This window comes from Erpetoichthys calabaricus, chromosome 3 (assembly GCF_900747795.2).
Source record: "Erpetoichthys calabaricus chromosome 3, fErpCal1.3, whole genome shotgun sequence".
Classification (NCBI taxonomy): Eukaryota; Metazoa; Chordata; class Cladistia; order Polypteriformes; family Polypteridae; genus Erpetoichthys; species Erpetoichthys calabaricus.
In genome coordinates this window covers 86,015,215-86,035,886 of record NC_041396.2, presented here as the reverse complement: position 1 = coordinate 86,035,886, position 20,672 = coordinate 86,015,215, and the positions used below count along the sequence as shown (strand labels likewise).

The window sequence follows — 20,672 nt, the reverse complement described above, 5'->3', positions numbered from 1 at the left end:
TTTTCTTCAATAAAACGTCTTACCAAGTTCAATAAATAGCTTTAAAATGAAACAAAATTACAGGACACCGTAATTGAAACAGGTATCTTAGCAAAGCCCTCAGTAACCTGTCCAGTGCAAGCAGCTTAGTTACAACATTGTCTAAAGCCAGATGAAGCAACCCCTATATCCCACCTTAGAACAATCACTTCAGCAATCCACTCCATTGCCACTTTGCCATAGGACACCTTTATGTGGAGCTCTCTGCAAATATTATCTCCAGTCTTCTCTGCTACCCGATCAATCGATTGCTCAAGAGACTCGACTAACACTAGCTTCAGCAACTCTCCACCTAAGTGTATCTTCTCTGCTCTCTGTACACTGCTCAGCAGACTTTCACCCACCAACCTCAGTACCTCTTTCTGTTGCTCCATCTGACTGATTTATTTTCCTTCTTTCCATTCTCTGTTCTCTTTAACGTTTTCTTTCTCTGGTTCAATTTTTAGCCCTACTTATTGCTCATTTCCCCTTTTACACTTAATTCATCTACTGCAGTTGGCCCTGGCCAGTTACCAAGCTTCCACATGGGACTTGCCTAATCACATTTGTGCAAATCTGCCATCCGCATCTGCACTGATTATCCCACCAGGAAAGGACTTTTTAAAACAATCCTAAATTATACAAAAGTTACAAATGACATAAATTATACTAAAGTCGCAGTCTGCAATGTCATTTGTGTGTGGCTCCCAAAGGTTTCGATCATCCTAGGATCTGATCTGTTTAATGGATTAGGTTTTAAGTTATCTGATTCACCTAGGGCCCACATTATCATGGTCTACAGACTATTTAAGGGCCGTGGATGTATCTGGATTTGTCATATGGCCTAACACTTGAACTGTAGGTAAAACCTTGTGAAAAATGGTTTATACAAATGTATTGAACAAGGTTGCACTGATCACCAAGTCTTCACACCTCTACTGACAATACAGGGGTCAAGACACAAACCACTAAAGCTATTCAGATGGGTAGGCAGACTCTACAGTGTAGGTTTTTTTTTTTTTTTTTTTTTAAAAAGCAGTGCTGTGACTCCCCTTTCAAGGCCAGTATCATCTACCTGATGACTTGGTAGAAATGCTCTACAGTTACAGTGGCCAACAGTGAACACAAAGAAATGTTGTCCAGCATCAGAAAGACATCACTTATTAATAAACAGTTAGCTTTTGTAGAGTAAAGACACAAATTCACTGGTTTTAAAGTTCTTCAAATCACATACGATGGTCATCTGGGAATGGTGAAACTGAAACAGTGATGAAGGTGTTTAATCTGAGGCCAACACACTATACAAGACATTGAATTTCCAGTAAAACACTATGCTGCATTCATCCTTTGTGGGGAGTCAGGTTCTTCTAGCCCAGCTCCTCTAAACAGATAGCCTTCTGCCCCCTAGAAACATGTATAGAGAAACACCAGCTCACCACACACTTATTGTGAGTCCTTAACTCTCATTAGAAGTGGGTGAGTGCAATACCCCCTTTTTCACAGCCATCCAGACAATAACTCTCTGCACCTTGATAAGCTGCTATGGCAGTGGGGTCTGCTTAATAGAACAACAGCTCACAATGGGCTGCAATTCATATGTGCTCAGTGGTTCATTTAACACACCTGGACAGCTGTCCACAATCCTGAATCTAATGTGATGGGGAATGGAGCGCAAAAACAGAGTTCTGAATGAGAACATACAGTACAAGCTCATCTGGCTGATGCTGTGTCTATGTGCTGTGGGAAATAAGAATTTCCTTGGGGAAATTTCACATGAATGCACTTTGAAGGGGCAGCACTCAGCAGGACGAATTGGGAGGACGGTGCCCTTGAATTAGCACAGTATTGACTTATTGTTGACTGCTCACCTCATAATAGTCGGATCAATAAGAAATGGTGTTTCTGTAGTTGCATTGTAATTGGAGAGATAAGTACATACAATGAACTTAGTTTGATTTTTTATTTTCATGGAAAATTGGAGTTAATCCTTAATTGATTTTTATGCTGACAAAACAGCAAATACAGTCGACCCTCGATATATGACTGGCCTGACATGCGAACAACTTGGTTTACAACCAAAATTTTTGTTTTGAATTACGACCAACGTCTTGAGTTATGACCCAAATGCGGTCACGTGTATCCACTTGTGCGATTGTAAACAAACAGTCGAGAGCGTTCATAAGCATCAGTCGGAGCCCAGATACGTGTGTTTGTGGATGTAATTTCGGGCAGTGCAGTGATTTATATAATTTATTTCGATAATTTCTATCAAAATGGCCCCAAAACAGCTAGAAAAGAAGCTAAGGAAGGAAGAGAAGGTAACAAAGCTAAAGAAAGCGATCACAATTGAAATGAAGAAGGAAATTGTGCGGAAATATGAGAGTGGCGTTCGTGTGACCGATCTCGCTAATATGTACAGCATGTCAAAATCCACCATCTCGACAATTTTACAAAGAAAAGATAACCACCTTCCATTTCATTCTCCTCTTCCCCCCTTCCTGCAAGCCAAAGATGTCAATTTAAATGGTGAGTACAGTATGAAATTGTTGTTTCTGGTAGGCTGGGCACTTTTTATAACTTTTTGATTAGTACATTAGAAAAATTATTGGTGTTTTTGGTAAATTATGCACATTATACAGCCCTTTTTTATTTTGAAAAGGTTAAGTAAGTGTTGCTATGGGAGGTTCTGAACGCATTATGGGTATTTCCATTATTTCTTATGGGAAAAATAGTCTTGAGTTACAACCAGCCCTCGTGAACAAATTGAGTTTGTAAGTCAAGGGTCCACTGTAAACTGCAAATCAAGTGTTTTCTCCTGAAATGCTATCTATAACATATCACAGTGGGGCAAGGTCAGACATCACCAACGTTAACTCCAAAAATGTGCATACCGCATGAATTATACATGAAGGACAAAGTTTTGAGAGTACCTTCTGCCCAACAATGCTACACATCCAGGTCACAAACCACTACAGAGTAGGAATGTTGCTAGCCTACCTTGTGATTGCTAGTGAATTGAAACTTCCCTTTGACTGGCTTCTCTTATTCCATCTTCTTCAGCCCTCATTTGAGTTGTGACATGACAGATGATGATGTAGCCAACAGAGTGAAAACCCCCTCCCATTAAGCTCCAAAACTGGGTGCACGCGAGGACCAATATCTGCTACAATAAAGAGCTGACAAAGTTCTTGTGTTCATATACTGTACATTTTTAGCCATGTGATGGATCAGGCTGGTATGCCAATGTACAACTAACACATTATTCTCTGCATTACTTCATATGTGCCTCTTCAAGTCCGCCACCAAGCACAGGAAGTTCTTCTGACATCCCCATAATGGTCATATGCAAGAGACTCTGGAACTCGGGGTGGTTGACAAACCACGATCCTCAAAGAGAAACTGATCAACTGGGTTACAAGACTTTGTGAACTAATGGATGGAGAAAGGGGATAGATACTGTGTTCTATGTAGACTCTAATTCCTGTTGTATTTAGTCATGTATCTTTAAATAGGCTTGTTTGCCTTGACTTTTGACATCATTGGAGGTTCAAATGGGTGGGGTGTTGTGTGTGTTGAAAGCAAAAATGCCCAATGTACAGTCCAGTGTCTTTGCTCCATTTTACATTATTTTGGGTTTCTCTGGTGGTTAATATGAAATCTTGGTAATGTTTTGGGTTTTTTTTTGCCTGTTTTCAGATTCAGTGAAAACCATGGAGGACCGCAAGGAAGAAGAGAGAGTATTGGCAGAGATGCTAGATGTGGTGGATATGAGAAACTCTTTAGTGACATTTTTAGAGGAGAAGAGATTAAAGGACATTAGTGACCAGCTGCATGGGCTACCTGTAATGGAACCAAAAAAACATGGAGGGAATGCTCAGGTCCAGTGGGCCTAAAGCTGAACTGAAAGGGAACAAAAAAAAGACAATGGACTGCTTTGTAGTGTATCTACTGAGGAGAAACATTCTAGAATCCTATTCTCCATGGGAGAATGAGCATGCTACAATGGCTAAATAACTATTTTATCTAAAGACCTAACAAACTTTCAGTGTCAGAGCTCAGGAGAAATGTGTATAGTTTACATTTGTATTATTTTAAAAGGAGGTTAATAATCATCTTACAAATTTTCAGATGTCTTAACAGCATAGTGACTTTGGTATGTACTGTACTTTATTCACAAGACTCATTTACAACGTAATGGAGAATATTCATACCACTGTTAAAGATGTCAATGTTTGTAAAATTGGAAAGAAACGGATATGCCCATACATTTGTACAGTGCTTTTCATTTTAAAATGCCTCATTAACATATTAATACAGTGAAGGCAAGATGCAAAAATGACCATGCCGAAGAACATTGTTGCTTTTCCAGACAGTATGTGTGTATAGACGTACTGTATACGACATAGGAATTCAGAAAGTATTTTAAATGTTACAGGTTATCGTTGGCCCAGTGATATGAAGACTACTGTACAATGCAATCCATTATTTTACAGTTCTATCGTACATCAGCATTTAACATTTAAAATTGATGTTTTTATTACAGTATTCTTAAGCTGAAATGAATTTGTAATGCATGCTCTTTTTCAGGTGCATTATATAATTTACTTAAAATGCCAGGAGATAAAATGTGTATAAATATGGTCTAGATGTAGAAACATTTTAATTGTTTTTATGGATTGATGTTAATATTTTGAATTGTTTTATTTAAAGTGAATTCTTAATAAACCTTGTACAATGAGTTTTCTCATTTGTTACATTTATTGAACACTATCTATTTATTGAACAATTTTTATATTGCAATTGTTTGCCAAGACATATCATATCAATTGAACGACCTTGTTTGCCAGCAGGTCTAAAAGTTTGCCAACAGAAAATTCAAGTGAAATAGACTTTATACAATTAATCGTATGTACCTGCCTAATATGGCCATCATCACCAGGGAAAGGCACACAAGTAATGAAGCAGGAATTTACACCAATTAGGAAAAAAATGTCAGACCCCCTATAAAGTTGTATTATGTACAGCCACACATCCACTTCTCCTACAGGTAATTTAGTACTTTTAATCAACCTGACAGAATGTCCCAACACTATCAGGAGAGCACAGTCCCCAAGAAATATGTGTAACTTCTCAAGAATATCAACAAATCCCTTACGGCAGGCATACTAACCGAGAAATTTAACAATAGTCTGTAAGGGGGCATTAATACTTTGTGCACCATGCTACATGCCTCTTAGAGAGAGGAAAAAAATAACAAAAAGCAGAATTAATGTATTATAACATTTTTATTTTGAACTGGCGTCCCATCTGCTGCTGGTTCTTGTGGCCAATGCTATTGTCATAGGCTCTAGTCCCTCTAGATTGTTTGAGACTGTTATATTTAGTTAAAACTAGCATCTTGACCAGGGTCACTGCTGCCAAGATTGGCTCCAACTTTGACAGCAGTGAACTGGATTAATCAGATTTGAAAATTGATGTGCATTTATTTGGGGACAGTGTTTAGTTCTCATGCCTTATGGATCCTGTGATCTGGGTTTGAATCTAAGCCATGTCACAGTCTGTTCTGGATTTTTGCTTTTTCGCCCCGTTCCTACATGGGCTTTGTGCTGGTTCTCCTCCTACCCCTTAAACAATTGAATAATTGGCAAAGCATAAGGACTTTCTGTAAATGAATCCAGCAAAGCCTTTGTGCCTAGTGCTGCCTCTATAACTACTAGATTAACTGGCTTTAGTGATGGAGGAATGAATGAGTATGGATGTTTGTATGGTGTGTGACTTTCAGAGCTGATTCATGCCTTGTGTCAGATGTTGCTGGGCTACGGTTTAGTCTCCATGGCCCTGAACTGGGTTAATTAGTTTGCAATGATATACAGAGGATGGAGCAGTAAGAATGTGTTTACATTTGTTTGTTTTGTGAAGGACTAACATGGGTTTCAGGATTGTCTTCTGCTAGAACATATATTTTTGGTTTATTTCCAACCTTGTGTTCTAAGGTGCCTGAACAGGCTCTGTCACTTTTCAGATTTGTAAAGGAGTCCATGTATATTAAATGGATATTAAAACGTGTGTTTGTGTGTGTCCTGCGGTGGGTTGGCACCCTGCCCAGGATTGGTTCCTGCCTGGTGCCCTGTGTTGGCTGGGATTGGCTCCAGCAGACCCCCGTGGCCCTGTGTTCGGATTCAGCGGGTTGGAAAATGGATGGATGGATAGATGTAACTTTTTCAAGGCATCAAGAACAAATACAATGCATTCTTGAAATATCTATGGTGGTGAATCAGAGGCAATTCATCACAACAGCACCTGACTTCTGGTGGGCCAGTATGAGTAAATAAACCTTGGAATTTACCATTGAACTGTGATTAGAACTAGCTTGAAAGGGATCAAGATAACCCCACCCCATTGGCTGCTACTGATCGGGATAATCCAATTGTTTAAAGTTGCCTTGGACTTCCTGTGTTCTTCAGTCAGTGTAGCTTTGGCATTTTGTTGTAAACATCTAAAAATTACAGCCTGGAAAGAACCTGTAAGACAATGTTCAAGTTAAAAACAAGATAAATAGTTTTCTTTGCTTACAAATTCTACGTTAGCATATAGTTTTAAGTTCACATCACACTTACTACGCATGCATTATTAAGGCGTTCGGTTTTGTGCAGATTTAAAATGCATTTTTTCTTACTGTACTATTTGTTTGCATAATGTCAAAATCAAAACAAAAAATACGAAGAGTTGATGCAAACGCCCCAAAACATGAATTGAGCCCCATCGTGTGCTTGAACAATGCTCAATAAATTATACTTATACAGCTTCCATGGCATCCCTCACATAACATCGTGGGAACATGACTACGTTATAACCCGTTCTTGGTCCGCACGCGATAGACCGCTCGAATGCATGTTCCGGGGCGGCACGTTCTGCGCGCAGACCTCTTCGAGTTGTGTTTCCAATCGCTCACCGAAACATGAATGCGACAGAAGAAATTCGCCTTCAGCGGGGCGGCTAGTGTCCCGTATGCAGCTTCCCGGGCTTGTCCTCCCTCCTGGTGCATGGCGGGCTGCTGGCGGTGAGTATCCCAGTTTGCGCTGCAGTCTCTCCGAGCGGAGGGAGACATGGGATAGGAAAATGGGGGAAGAAGCTACTGAGCCGAGCCGACAAACTTGCGCAGAGGCCAGTGTCTTTCAGGGAAAGGGAATTCTCCTCGCCAATAACGAGGCAGCTGTAAATCATGACAGAGCTGTCGATAACGCGAGCGAAACTGGGCGAGCGGAGTCATCTTCGCGCCCCTGAAAAGCCTTTTAAAAAGACGAGCGGCCAGGGGCCTGTTTACACTGCATCTTGGCAGCACTGCGGCAGGCCCTGCGAATGTGTCACCCATTTTAAAAGGAACAACACATGTTGTTAAAAAAAGGCAACGCTAACGTGGCCTGGTATTCGTCTTTGGGTTTAACAGAACATTCTAGAAGAAGCTCAGTCGAACAAATTTCCACTGTCTTACAAATGTAGCCGTGTATTTCACGAAGGTTGTAATACAGAGAAGATCGAACTCGGGTCTCATAACCACGAGTTCTCGGCTTTTTTAGATGTTTTTAACCGAGTGAAAGTAATCAGACTGCCACCCAACCTTTGTAACGGTAAATACAATAAAATAAGAGTTTCCTTAAAAGTTGCACAATGAGTAAATGGCGATTGACCTTGCTAACAAGGATGATAAAGTGGCAGTGGTTGCCACATTCATCTCCCCCCTTTCCCTGTAAGTAGCTGTGTGCTAGCTACAGTCATGAAATTTCTAGGGTATAATTATTCTCCAGGTCAGGAGGTGAACGCAGATGAAATCTTGAGTGATTCTGACCTTCTAGTGTGGACTTAACGGGGGATTATTTCGGCATTGGCGATACCAACATGCCAAAAGCATATCGCAGTTACAGTCGAGTAGTATTTCCTACTGCTAAGTGCAGAGTAGCACGCAACATATAAATTGTTGTGATCGTACGATTGCAACAAGCATTCGTAAAATTATGAAATCAATCAGTAGCCCTTACTTTTTTACCTTACGAAATATAAAGTAATACATTTTGGGATGGGTAACTTGCGTGTATTGGGGAATGATTTCGGCACAACACTAGCCTCACGGTGTCGGAATTTGTTACCGGCTGCCATGCGGTTTTACATGCTTTCTCTGTTACGGAGTTTAAGCGCATAGTAAGTTAGTTGGCCTAAAATGACCGAGTGTGGAAGTGTGAGTGAGTTCCTGCACTTTGCAGGTGCCCAGTTCAGCTTTGATCACAGCCTTGTGTTCAGAGATGCGAACAGGGGCACTGCCTCCCAGCAACAATCTGAAGTGGAGAAGTGGTTTACCAAAGCTGGTTGTTGGTTCAGCTGTGTGATACTGAACATGGATTACATTTAAGGGAGGGCCAGGCCTGCCACACTGAAACAGGTGTTACTAAAATAGGTCACATAAAGAACAGTATTCTTTTCCAAAATTGTTTTAAGGCTACATTTAATGTAAACATGTTAATGAATGAATGAGGTGCATGGCAACACAATTGTAGCGCTGCTGCTTCCTAGTAAGGTTACTGGGGGTCGCACCCTGGATGCTCCCAGCATGGAGTTTGCACATGGGTTTGCCAAGGTTTCCTGCAACATGCATGTTAGGGTGATTTAGTATCACCAATTTACCTATGTGTGTGTGTGCGCATGTGTCTTCTGGGGTCTGATCCTGACTGCGTTTGTAGCTTGCTGGATAGGCTCCAGATGCACTCTGCCCTGGATAAGTGGGTTTAGATGATGACTGGATCCACAAATAATACTATAATCCGTAATGCCCAAAGCAACTCTGTACGTTGTATGTTTCCAATCCTTAAAACAGAATATATTTCAGTTAAAGATCTGTTCCAGATTTATCTTGAGAGAGAACAGTTCAACTTGTAGATTTTGTACTCGGTATTCTGTGACTTGTTCTCATAAAATCAAACAGATTTGTTTTTGTCTTTAGTTGCAGGGGTAAACTCTATGTGCATGAAAATTTACATCTAATGAATACTCACCCGGAAGTACAATACATATAATGTAGTGATAAGAAACACTTTGGGCATTTTGGACCTCACAAAGTAGCATACAGTTGGTAAATGTGACAAGCTCAGCAGCAGTGGTCAGCAAATATGACATAGCCCAAAACCCCCGACTAGAAGTCATGTAATTTGACATCAGCTTAATTTGCAACCAAATGATATGCAATGCATACATTTTCTAACTTGTTAAAATAAGAAAGTGCTTGTTTTGTTATAATTAAAATACATAGACACACTCTGTCATTTAATTATTGTTAATGATATTTGTGTACTTTTTTGTAATTTTTGAAGTTGTAAATGTGTTAATGTGAGACTTGCTTTATATTAAAAATTTATTTTACAAACTTTTTACCATATTTGACAAGGGATTTGATGTAAATATGTAGCAATACAGATGAGAATCTAAAAAATGCGATTATTTTTTATGATTTTTCCGCCACCTCCCCAAGCCTAGATGTCAAGCTGCACCTAGGCTGAGGAAATTCCTTAACTTGCCTTTGGTGCAGCTGTAAACATACTTGTAAACATTTGTAACATAGCGTGACCTCATAAGTCACATTAGATAAAGGTGTCAAGCTGAGTAGATACTAATAGCAAGATGGGTGGATTAAGCAGACAAGTTTATCTTTGTTACTTCCAAGCAGAGACTTATCAGGCCATCTCAAATGTGAATCTTTTATCAGCTTGAGACAGACATAAAAGCATGAAATGTGCCCAACCTCTTAAAGCAAGAGACTACAAATTTGTAAGGCCTCTTTAATTCAGAAGCTGAAATTTTAAGTCTTGCAAGTAAAGAGTTTTAGTTTTAGGGTTGTGATTTCTGAAATCTACTTTTCCAGCTCTGAGGTGAAACTAATTTTTATTAATCAGCTTTTGCTAATTGTTTGAAGTAAATAATACATCATAACCTAACATAATATTGTCAAATCTGCTTAATTCAGAGTAGTGGCATGCCAGGGCCTGTTGTCACAGCACTGAACACAAAGCAGAGAGCACCAGCTCATCATAGGACTAAACAAATCTGTCATGTAAAACCCCTCTGCCTTTTTTAACCCAGCTACTTTAAGTTTATAAAATATCTTGTTTGTTAGATCACTTACTGCTTTGTCCTGCTGAAATTGTATAAAACATTTAAGAGTAGCTTGCAAGATCAGTTTTCTTGTCAGTGAATAGCCTTGAATTTGAATAAATGTCTTTTAATTTTTCTTCAATTATTTGTACACTTTATCAGAATAATTAGTAAATATAGTTAAATTGTTATAAAACTGAAACAGAGACACAGTTTGTTTATTTGTAACCCACTTAATGCATTTTAGGGTTATGGGTAACTGAACTCAGTCCTGTCCACTTCAGACACAAGTCAGTGCACATACTCATCCTCAGCTTCATGTGATCAGCTGCAGTGTGGGAAGAGGCTGAATGTGGTGCTCAACTCCAACCTTACATGGTCTCAATGGTTACAGGTTTTTGCTCTATCTTAATTAGAAATAATTTACAGTATTTTGGAATATACAATTACTGTGTAATAAATTATTCAACTTTTTACATTTTAATTTTCTGCCATATCAGAATTTTAATCCAGTGTTGATTTTCATTTACTATGTAAATCATCAAAATACACTGGATAAAATTAGAACCCTTCAGCGTATTTGTTCTATCATTTTTACCAAATTGTTATCTTAAAAGTTGCTACTTAATAGCAGAACACGCCTACAGATGAAAACAGATTATTTGTTGTCTTGCTTGTTACTTGTGACTCAGTTGTCTTATATTAAATAGAAAGAAACAATACAAAAACATGAAATGTTCAATAAACAAGTTACTAAATTGAAACCAAAAAGAGTACCAAGAGAAGCCTAAAAAAATGCAGGAAGAATGTGCTAATCCACAAATAATGTTACAGGGCTGAGAAGTGAGTCTGAGCCTGTGAAGCTGCTAGGCTAATGTATAATGTGCCAAATTGTGGCAATCATTTATTTATCACTAATAGTCACTGGGCACATAAGAACCTTGATTGATGAATATATCCGTGAGTGCTTAGTTTGAAAATTAGAATTTGAAGTTAGCCCAGGGGTCCTCAGTCTTGGTACTAGATTTTTTTCAACTGGAAGCTAATTAATTATTTATGTCTACGAAAACAAATGAGTCATTTTATGCCTTGTTAGTGTTTTCACTCTGTCACATCAGTATAAATTTTACATTTCTGAGAATTTAGTCAGTAAGTTTTGTGAACTGGAGCAGACTGGTGTGTTTTAATTTTTATGTTTTTACCAGGTTTTGTAATTTTACAATAATTAAATATTGTAATGATAATGGTAGTTTTTGATGAACAAGAAGTGCAAGTGGGACTAAGTTAGTTGGTAAGATGTCAGCTTCCTTGTTATTTGGATTTCATTGTTAATTGGTAACAGATTAAGAAGAAAATAAATGAGCAGTTATCCATTTTGAATACAGCTGTTCTGAAGTTAAACAAGCAATTTAGGATTTAATATTCTGAACAAGCAAGTGAAGTAAAAGTTAAGACATCATTGTCACCAGTTTAACAAGCATTTTTCAGGTTTAATTATGTTAGCTGTTAACCTCCCCACAACTACTTCTTCTACCTACTGTGGCTCTGAGCATCCTTTGTGATGAGACCCATTCTTTTCATGTAATCAAACATCACATTCGGCCTCTCTCTGCCCCACATCTCCTGCACCTCCATCTTTGTGTACCTCTTCATCCTGCCATTCTCTGCCTTTCACTCTACATGCCCAAACCACTTTGATCTGTATCTTCTGAAATCTAGGGTTTATTTACCCAGTGAACCAAGGTTAGAATAAGGTCGCTGTCCTTCTGTAAAAGGCAACTAAAGAAAGTCAGTGTCAGTATGGGCATCCTTACTTAAAAAAAAATACCTGCCCTCCTTGAAGATGATCTAAAAAACACCTAAAACATTAGCTTCCTATCAAGCTGCCTAGAATAAAAACCTTCAGCTGCTGTGGCCCTCCAGGACAATGTCTAGTAATTCTTCAGTTAGCCAATGCAGTAGAAAAATTGTTAACACTCTCAAACCTGCTTAATCCAGTTTAGCGCCGTGAATGCAACAGCCTATCCCGGTAGCAGTGGGTGTAAAGCAGGAAATGGCATAAGGCAAGGTATCATCAAGTAACTTTACAATTGGGAATGTGTCTACATACATACTTAAAATAGTTAAATACTGAAATCATGGGAGCATGCCAAATATTACAGGCAAGGTAACCCAGCTGTTTATTTTATTTTTCCTAGGATCACATCTGGTCATATTTTTGTGGTTGCCAAGGTATCCATGTCAGCTACACAACATGTTTTCCAGATTCCCTCAAACTTTTGTGAAGTACTTCTCTGTTTCTGTAATGAATTCATGTGGTTAATATTCATTAATGTACTCAAGTATATGATTCACTGGTTTTAATTTAACTGTATCGATGCCTTCGAAAGTCCTAGATTATGTCCCCATCTAGACTTTGCTGTTTAACACTGAAGAGTTTCTGTTCCCATGGCCTGTCAGAGTAGGGCATGCCTTTCTGTCCAGACATGAATGGTGGTGTTGTTTTCTGCACAGCACCTAGATATTAATTTTTGTTTTGCTGCATGTTGACTGGGTTTGCACATAGTACTTGATATATGTTCTAGATAGAGCATGATGAAATTACAGCATAACATATCCTAGTTTTTTTGTTTTTTTTTATACTTTATTCAGTGTCTCATTGACCTAAAATATTTCTGATATTTGTGCCCATCTGTGCACACTACCTGAAGACTGAGAATGCTGCATTAACTTAAAAACATATAAATCTCCAGGGTCCTTTCTGGTCAGTGTACCCCATCTTATATGTTTATTGTTTAGCAGTAATGAGTTTAATGTGTAGAAGTAATTTAACAAAGCAAGTTATGCCCTTATATACACAGGGATAAAATATAAGCTGTTAGAAGCAGTTGACCTGTTTAAAGAATACCATGAAAATGTAAGGAAATGAAAACTATTTAAAACTGTATATTTTGAATTAGTTGTAGATTTAGTAGATTTTTGCGTTCCACCTATAAAATGGCAATGAAGCTGTTCACACTGTATCCAAGCTTTGTGTTTATGAGTTTCTGTTTTGATTGCATGTATGTTAATAATACCGTGGAGTAAATGCATCTTGTAAGGTTAAATTAATGCTGTTACTGCTTATCTGTTTATCATATTTTTGCTGAAGAAAGCACGTAATTTCTTTTGCATCCTAAACAGGGTTGGATAGGTGTTTATCGCTGCTACTTCACAACTTTAGAAGTTAGTTTTGATTCCCAGTCTGCTTACTATAAGGAGTCAGTACATTCCTCCATTGCTGCTTGGGTTTTACTCTGCATACTGTGGGTTTCTGTCCACATCCGAGAAAACCTAGATACGGAGGCGAATGGATAACTTTTAAATTGGTCAGTAGAAGTGAGTGGACAGGGTGTGTTTGAGTCAATGATGGACTACTGTCCTTCCTTTGTTGGTTTCTGTCTTGTTATAGATAGTTGGTACCTGACCTTGTTATAGTAGGCAACATCAATTGTCTCCATATATCCCAACAGGGATAAAACCAAGCTTGGAGTATACAGCACTTTGTCGAGTAATTATTTATATTAATCAAAGTCCTAACTTATAGCATAGATTAAATCATGCATTTTTAGAGCCTGGTGAACATAAGCTTTATTTTAATTGTTACTACAGCACAAATGAGTACACCCCCTCTGAAAGCTTAAAAAAAAAAATGGCTATCCCTCTTTACAAGTAAGAAATAATTGGGGTTCCTATACAATGATACTTTGTCTGCAATACTGGTTTATCATTTACCAACAAAACATGTCTGTACTAATCAGGAAAGTATGATTTTTTTAATACAATGGTGAAAAGCTATGCTGCCAAAAAAAATCACATAGCAGGTGACTTGGATCTAGCAGAAGCTGTGGAAAACAAAACTGGAGTGACTGTTTCATCTCCTACAGTAAGATGCACTTTACACAGAAGTGTAATGTATGGTTGTTGGCAATATAAGAAACCACTGCTGAAGCCAAAGCCCAAGAAGACCCAACTCTTGTCTGATGAGACTAAAATCAGTCTTTTCAGATCTGATAGTGCCCAGAATATATGGCATTGCAAGGGATAGGAGATCAGTGAGAAAGGCAAGGTTCACACAGTGGAGTAATATGATGGCATCATAAATTCACAAATACACTGCACAGTCTTAGAATAAAAGATTTAACATTTCTCTACATCCTGGATCATAGGGCAACTTTTCAACATCACGGTGACCACTAATATTCTTCCAAGGCCACTGCTGTATTCCCAAGAAAGAGCAAAGTGAAAGTGCTAGAGTGGCCAAGTGTGCCACATGACTTCAGCTCTACTACCCTATTGGGCAGTTGTGGGGAATTTTGAAGAAAAAAGATGTACAGATCTCCACATAACATCATATCATTTAGGGAAGTCATCCTCTAGGAGTGGAACAGGATAGATGTGACAATACAGTATGCTCTATTCACTCAATGCCAGGAAGGGTCATTACTGCACTAAAAAGTAGTGGTGAACATGCCAAGTACTACAATTTTTCATATTTCTAACCAAGGATGTACTCATTCCCAGCCCCCAAGTTAAAAAAATTTTGCCTAATTGATTTATTTTACAGATATTACATTATTTTGTTTTTTTATAAATTGTAAGGCTTATACAACAATTTTTATAAATTGTAATGCTTATACAACAATTATTTTGTGTTCAGAGGTTGGTGTACTCATTTTTGCTGTATACTTTGAAAAAACTATACCTTTACATTTATTTGAATTCAGTGGGCAGTGAGGCAGAATTGAAAAAATAATTAGCTGTGTTCCTTGAAAGATACAGCAAAAGAATAAAAGTACAGTGCCTTGGCAAATGTATATAATATACATTATGTTGACAAGCATTGCATTGGGGGGAAAACAGGATGATCAAATTTTTTTGAGCTGAATGTGTTATATTGTATTCTAGAGCCTAGCATTTGCTGCAGCATAAAATATAATTAAAATTTCTAATCTGTCAAATTTGATTAAACTGTGTTCAAATCCTAGCCCAGGCACTGCTGGTTAGATTTTGCATATTCTTTTGTTTGTCATGCTTTTTCTACTAATATTCCTGTATTCTCCCACATCTCTAAATGTGCCTTTCAGGTAAGTTTGTGTCTTCCAATTTACAGGTATTCTGTGCAAGTGAATGAACTCTTCTGCCTTCCATGGTTGGTTCCAGCCTTGTGTGTGATGATGCTGGAGTAGGTTTCTACTACATGATACCTTGCAGTAGAATAAGCAGGTTAGGAAAACAGATGAATCAATAAATTCATCAGTGACATGAGTTAAACTTTTGAGGTTACTCTTTTACAAATTGTGAGTCAGACAATGTAAAACTTATTTTTATTTTTTCAGAGAAGTGTCTATGGATTGCCCCTGCTACCTAACAGTGCAGTAAATCCAACATCAGGTATTTACTTGAACAGAACAGACTGGGCATATGTAGAAATGGTGCGTAAATTTTTTTTGTAGCTTCAAGTGATGTTAAAATATTTTTATAAACTTACTAACACAGTGTAAATATGTCATTTTGACAGTGCTAGTCTGTATTCTTTAAAACATTTAGGTGTTAATCTAATTTCTTCAATAGAGACTATAAAACTGACAATTAGTGTGCAGGTTAATGATGGTGTATACTTTAAGTTAACTATAGTCTCTTTAAGTAAGCACAAGAATTGACCTTTTTAATAATTAATTTGTAATAGTCTAATAACACTTTGCTGGTTTCATTTTAGAAAATAAAAATAAAGTTTGATGTCTTATTACTTTAAAATTACTGAGGAATCGTGCATAAGAAGTAACATAATTTGATCCATTGGTTGCTCAGTCTCTAAATCTTAACGTTAGCAAATCAATTGATAAATTAATTGTAAGAGTTTGTGTTGCATTAGTTGTGTTACTTTCTTTTACCATTAACTAATTTTATTTTGACAGAATGTGCTTTATCTAAAACCTGTTTCAGTAGTTATTAGTGGTTATCTTTAAAATGACATATATTGGTTTTGTAGATAAAGTTTAGTTTTTTTCTAAATTTTAATGATGGTCGTGTCTCATAGCTCCCAAAGTCTTCAATTTGTATCCTGGCTCATAAATCGTCTATGTGAAGTTTTCACATTCTCCTTATATCACGCTTTGTTTTTTCTGCATACTTTTGTTTTCTTCCCTCCATACTCCAAAGATGTCCCAGTCAGGTTGATTTTTTGGTGTAAATGGCCCCTTCACAACAATTACATTAATGAAAGATTGTACTTTTTCACAGGGATCGCGACACAATGTAGATTTCAGACTGTGCAGTTTAGAAATTTAAGTTTTTTTTTCCTTTTCTTTTCCAAATTGAGGTCTTGTGAACAATGGAAAGTCTAGCTGTAACGCTCAGTGATGGTTCCACTTCTTTTATTCAGCAGGCTATCAAAGGTAAGTGGAAATTTGAGATAAGTGAGTTGTTCATAGCATATACAGGTGCTGGTAATAAAATTAGAATATCATGACAAAGTTGATTTATTTCAGTAAGAAATAAACATTTGAAATACATTAGTCTGTGTGTAATGAATGAATCTAATATACAAGTTTCACTTTTTGAATGGAGTTACTGAAATAAATCTGTCATGATATTCTAATTTTATGACCAGCACCTGTATATGACAAAAATCTGCTTTTCAGTGTTTCTGTCGCCAGGAGCTGCCACTATAATGTACAGTAATTCCTCGCTATATCGCGCGTCGCCTTTCGCGGCTTCACTCCATCGCGGATTTTATATGTAAGCATATTTAAATATATATTGCGGATTTTTCGCTGCTTCGCGGGTTTCTGTGGACAATGGGTCTTTTAATTTCTGGTACATGCTTCGTCAGTTGGTTTGCCCAGTTGATTTCATACAAGGGACGCTATTGGCAGATGGCTGAGAAGCTACCCGGCTTACTTTTCTCCGTCTCTTTTGCACTGACTTTCTCTGATCCTGATGTAGGGGGTGTGAGCAGGGGGGCTGTTCGCAAACCTAGACGATACGGACGCTCGTCTAAAAATGCTGAAAGATTATCTTCACGTTGCTATCTTTTGTGCAGCTGCTTCCTGAAACGACATGCTGCCCGGTGCATCGCATACTTAAAAGCTCGAAGGGCACGTATTGATTTTTGATTGAAAAACAAACTCTCTCTCTCTCTCTCTCTCTCTCTCTGTCTGCTCCTGACAGAGGGGGTGTGAGCTGCCGCCTTCAACAGCTTTGTGCCGCGGTGCTTCGCTACTTAAAAGTTGCCCTATTGATTTGTTTGCTTTTCTCTATCTATGTGACATTCTGTGCTCCTGACACGCACTCCTTTGAAGAGGAAGATATGTTTGCATTCTTTTAATTGTGAGACGGAACTGTCATCTCTGTCTTGTCATGGAGCACAGTTTAAACTTTTGAAAAAGAGACAAATGTTTGTTTGCAGTGTTTGAATAACGTTCCTGTCTCTCTACAACCTCCTGTGTTTCTGCGCAAATCTGTGACCCAAGCATGACAATATAAAAATAACTATATAAACATATGGTTTCTACTTCGCGGATTTTCTTATTTCGTGGGTGGCTCTGGAACGCAACCCCCGCGATGGAGGAGGGATTACTGTATATTGAATTGAGAAGGTACAAAAGTCAATGAATGTGTAAACTGAGGGACCTCAGAGAATATGTGAAGTTTATTTTTGAGATGTGAAGAATCTGTGCAATGTTTTCTTGTCATGTCAGCCCCTTCAAATGTACAAGAGCCAAGGGCTTCATTGGAGTGTAATTGATGACACATTAAAAGCTAGTGTTTTTTTTGGTTTGTGATTTATTTTATTGTTTGATGAGATTTCGTATTAGTGTGTCATAGTAGACAAACATTTCATCCTGTGTGTATCAGTTTCATTTTGCAGTTTTGTTAGTTAAAAGAATATGTACTTGCTATTTGAAATCTGTACACATTTATGTAAAATGCAATTTACATTAAGCTTTTGTCATTTTATACATTTTGTTTATGGAAGAAAACATATTGTATTAGTGAATTAGTGTTTATACAGACCAGCTAATGAAATGTAATAAGCATTTACGTAGGTGATTGCTCGTAGCTCTTTGAGCTGACTTGCAGAGTTCAGTTGTTAATAAAATTGCACCTGTATTATTTAAGCATTTTCTTATTTCTTACAGTATTCAAAGTATAAAGCCAAACACAGTTGAACATTGCTATAGGGCTGCAACTAACAGTTATTTTGACAATCAGTAGGCCTATAGTTGTTTTGATTAATCTTTTTCTTTTATGCAATGTTTGTGCAAAAGTGCAACTATTTTATTTAAAAAGAAACTTTTTATACCTTGCACAATGCTATTATTTATAAAACAGTAATAGTATACTCTAAAATTACATTTACAAAAAATGCATAGCAATAACTTTTATTACAAACTTTAAATTCTAGCTTAATACTTTCAAGGCTGTTGACATCAAGGGTTGGGTTGCTGAAACTATTAGCATCATCAAAACGTGTCTAGAGTGTATTGTTTGATTGTATCCGCTAGATGTCAGCAAAGACCACAAGATGAAATAATTGTTTCGCATTTGACATTTTATTCTTTACAATATGGCATTAAATAACAGCTATTGATGAGTCAGATTCTGCTGATAAAGATGTTGATTAATGTGTTATTATTTTTTTTCTCATGGGGACTGTTTAATATCATACCCTTGGTTTATTGTATTAGGGCTTATACACAGCTGCTGGGGGGCTTGTTTTGTTTTGGACGTGCTCTGTGTCTAGGTATGTCAGAGGACTGGGACTTTGTGAAGCATGGTCTAGCCTCACATTTGGGGGGGGGAGAGAAGGAGAGCAAGCAATCTATCCTTTTAATCCGTATAATTGTAAGAGCCAACGTAACGGTAGTCTTTATGGCAATAACGCCTGGAAAAATTTGAAATTAAGGTCAAAGCTATCTTATATAATAATGTACTATTTTGTATTAGTATTATTATTATTATCTTAAATTTAGACTACAAAATTTCATCAAAAGTTCATAAGCATTGTCTCCATGACCTAACAGTTAACTTTGTGAACTAGAATGTTAAAGGTCTCAATCATGAATTAAAGAGAAAAAGTATTCTCTCACCTAACAGGACTAAACGCTAAAATAGTATTTTTACAGGAGTCCCACTTATTAAGTAAGGATCAGTTTTGGCTGCTCAGAGACTAGACTGGCCAAATATTCCATTCCAGCTTTACAAAGAAAACTAGAGATGTGGGAATTCTTATACATAGAACAATCTCATTTGTAGTACAGTATTAAATTGTGATCGTCGTGGGTAATTTTTTTTTAACTAAATTGATTTTGATAAATATCTACACACCTAATGTGGATGATAGGGACTTCATCCAAAACATATTTGCATCCATTCCCAATGTGAACACTCATAAAATTATAATGGTTGGTGACTTTGTGTTTTAAATGCAGACTTAGATAGGTCTCCTGCCACAGAGGCAATGATATCTAACGCTGCAAAAACGCATCCATTCCCAATGTGAACACTCATAAAATTATAATGGTTGGTGACTTTGTGTTTTAAATGCAGACTTAGGTCTCCTGCCACAGAGGCAATGATATCTAACGCTGCAAAAACAATTACACAGTTTGTAACTGATCACAACTTATCAGACCCCTGGAGATTTCTAAACCCAAGGTGAAGAGCATATTCTTTCTACTGACCAGTGCATCACTGTTACTCAAGAATTGATTATTTCTTTATAGATAACAATTTCTTGCCTACTATTAAATCTTGTAAATTCAACACTATTGTTATCTCCAACCACACCCCTTTGATCATGGAGTTTAAATCACTATGCTCCACATACTCGCAGCTGGTGTCTTAACCCACTTTTATTACCAGACGAGAACTGTACAGAATTTATGTCAAAGCAAAAGCGTTTCTTTTAAAAATAAAAAAAGACACAAATCTTGTAAATTCAACACTATTGTTATCTCCAACCACACCCCTTTGATCATGGAGCTTAAATCACTATGCTCCACATACTCGCAGCTGGTGTCTTAACCCACTTTTATTACCAGACGAGAACTGTACAGAATTTATGTCAAAGCAAAAGCGTTTCTTTTAAAAATAAAAAAAGACATCCTCGGAGGTCTAATACATCCTCAGAGGTCTCTGCAGGAATACTCTGGAGAAACTCTGGAGGCTTTCTTAAGAGGACAGATTTATTTCATATCTTTCCTACAAAAATAAATGGGAAACCAAGAAGGTATCAGTGCTAATCAGTGAAATTACCAGAATAGATCAAAAGCATGCCCGGTGTCAAATGAGGCACTTCATAGGAAAAGGCAGGCTTTACATACAGAACTCAACCTCTTGACAACTAAAGAAACAGAACAGCTCATTTTTAAATCAAGACATCATTACTATTGAACACAGAGAGAAGGCTAGATTTTAGCTCAACAAATCCACAAGCAGGAAGTTTGTAATGCAATACCAGTATTTGCCAA

The 20,672-nt window shown here is 37.4% G+C and overlaps 2 protein-coding genes across 8 annotated transcripts in view; both read left to right on the top strand.

The window, feature by feature from the left end:
- Positions 1–3,943, top strand: part of mical1 (microtubule associated monooxygenase, calponin and LIM domain containing 1) — an 84,492-nt gene extending 80,549 nt beyond the window's left edge. Inside the window, exon 25 of the mRNA XM_028797024.2 lies at positions 3,715–3,943. Coding sequence (XP_028652857.1) covers positions 3,715–3,911 — 197 coding nt within the window. The 3' untranslated portion in view covers positions 3,912–3,943. The remainder of the gene's footprint in view (positions 1–3,714) is intronic.
- A 3,002-nt stretch (positions 3,944–6,945) lies between these two features.
- Positions 6,946–20,672, top strand: part of znf76 (zinc finger protein 76) — a 51,164-nt gene continuing 37,437 nt past the window's right edge. Inside the window, exons 1-4 of one of the 7 annotated variants that reach the window (XM_051924644.1) lie at positions 6,946–7,078; positions 15,308–15,420; positions 15,534–15,629; positions 16,517–16,592. In XM_051924644.1, coding sequence (XP_051780604.1) covers positions 16,529–16,592 — 64 coding nt within the window. In that variant the 5' untranslated portion in view covers positions 6,946–7,078; positions 15,308–15,420; positions 15,534–15,629; positions 16,517–16,528. Of the gene's footprint in view, positions 7,079–15,052; positions 15,421–15,533; positions 15,630–16,516; positions 16,593–20,672 lie in introns of those variants that run through there. The other 6 variants (XM_051924647.1, XM_051924645.1, XM_051924648.1 and 3 more) reach the window with 6 other exon arrangements.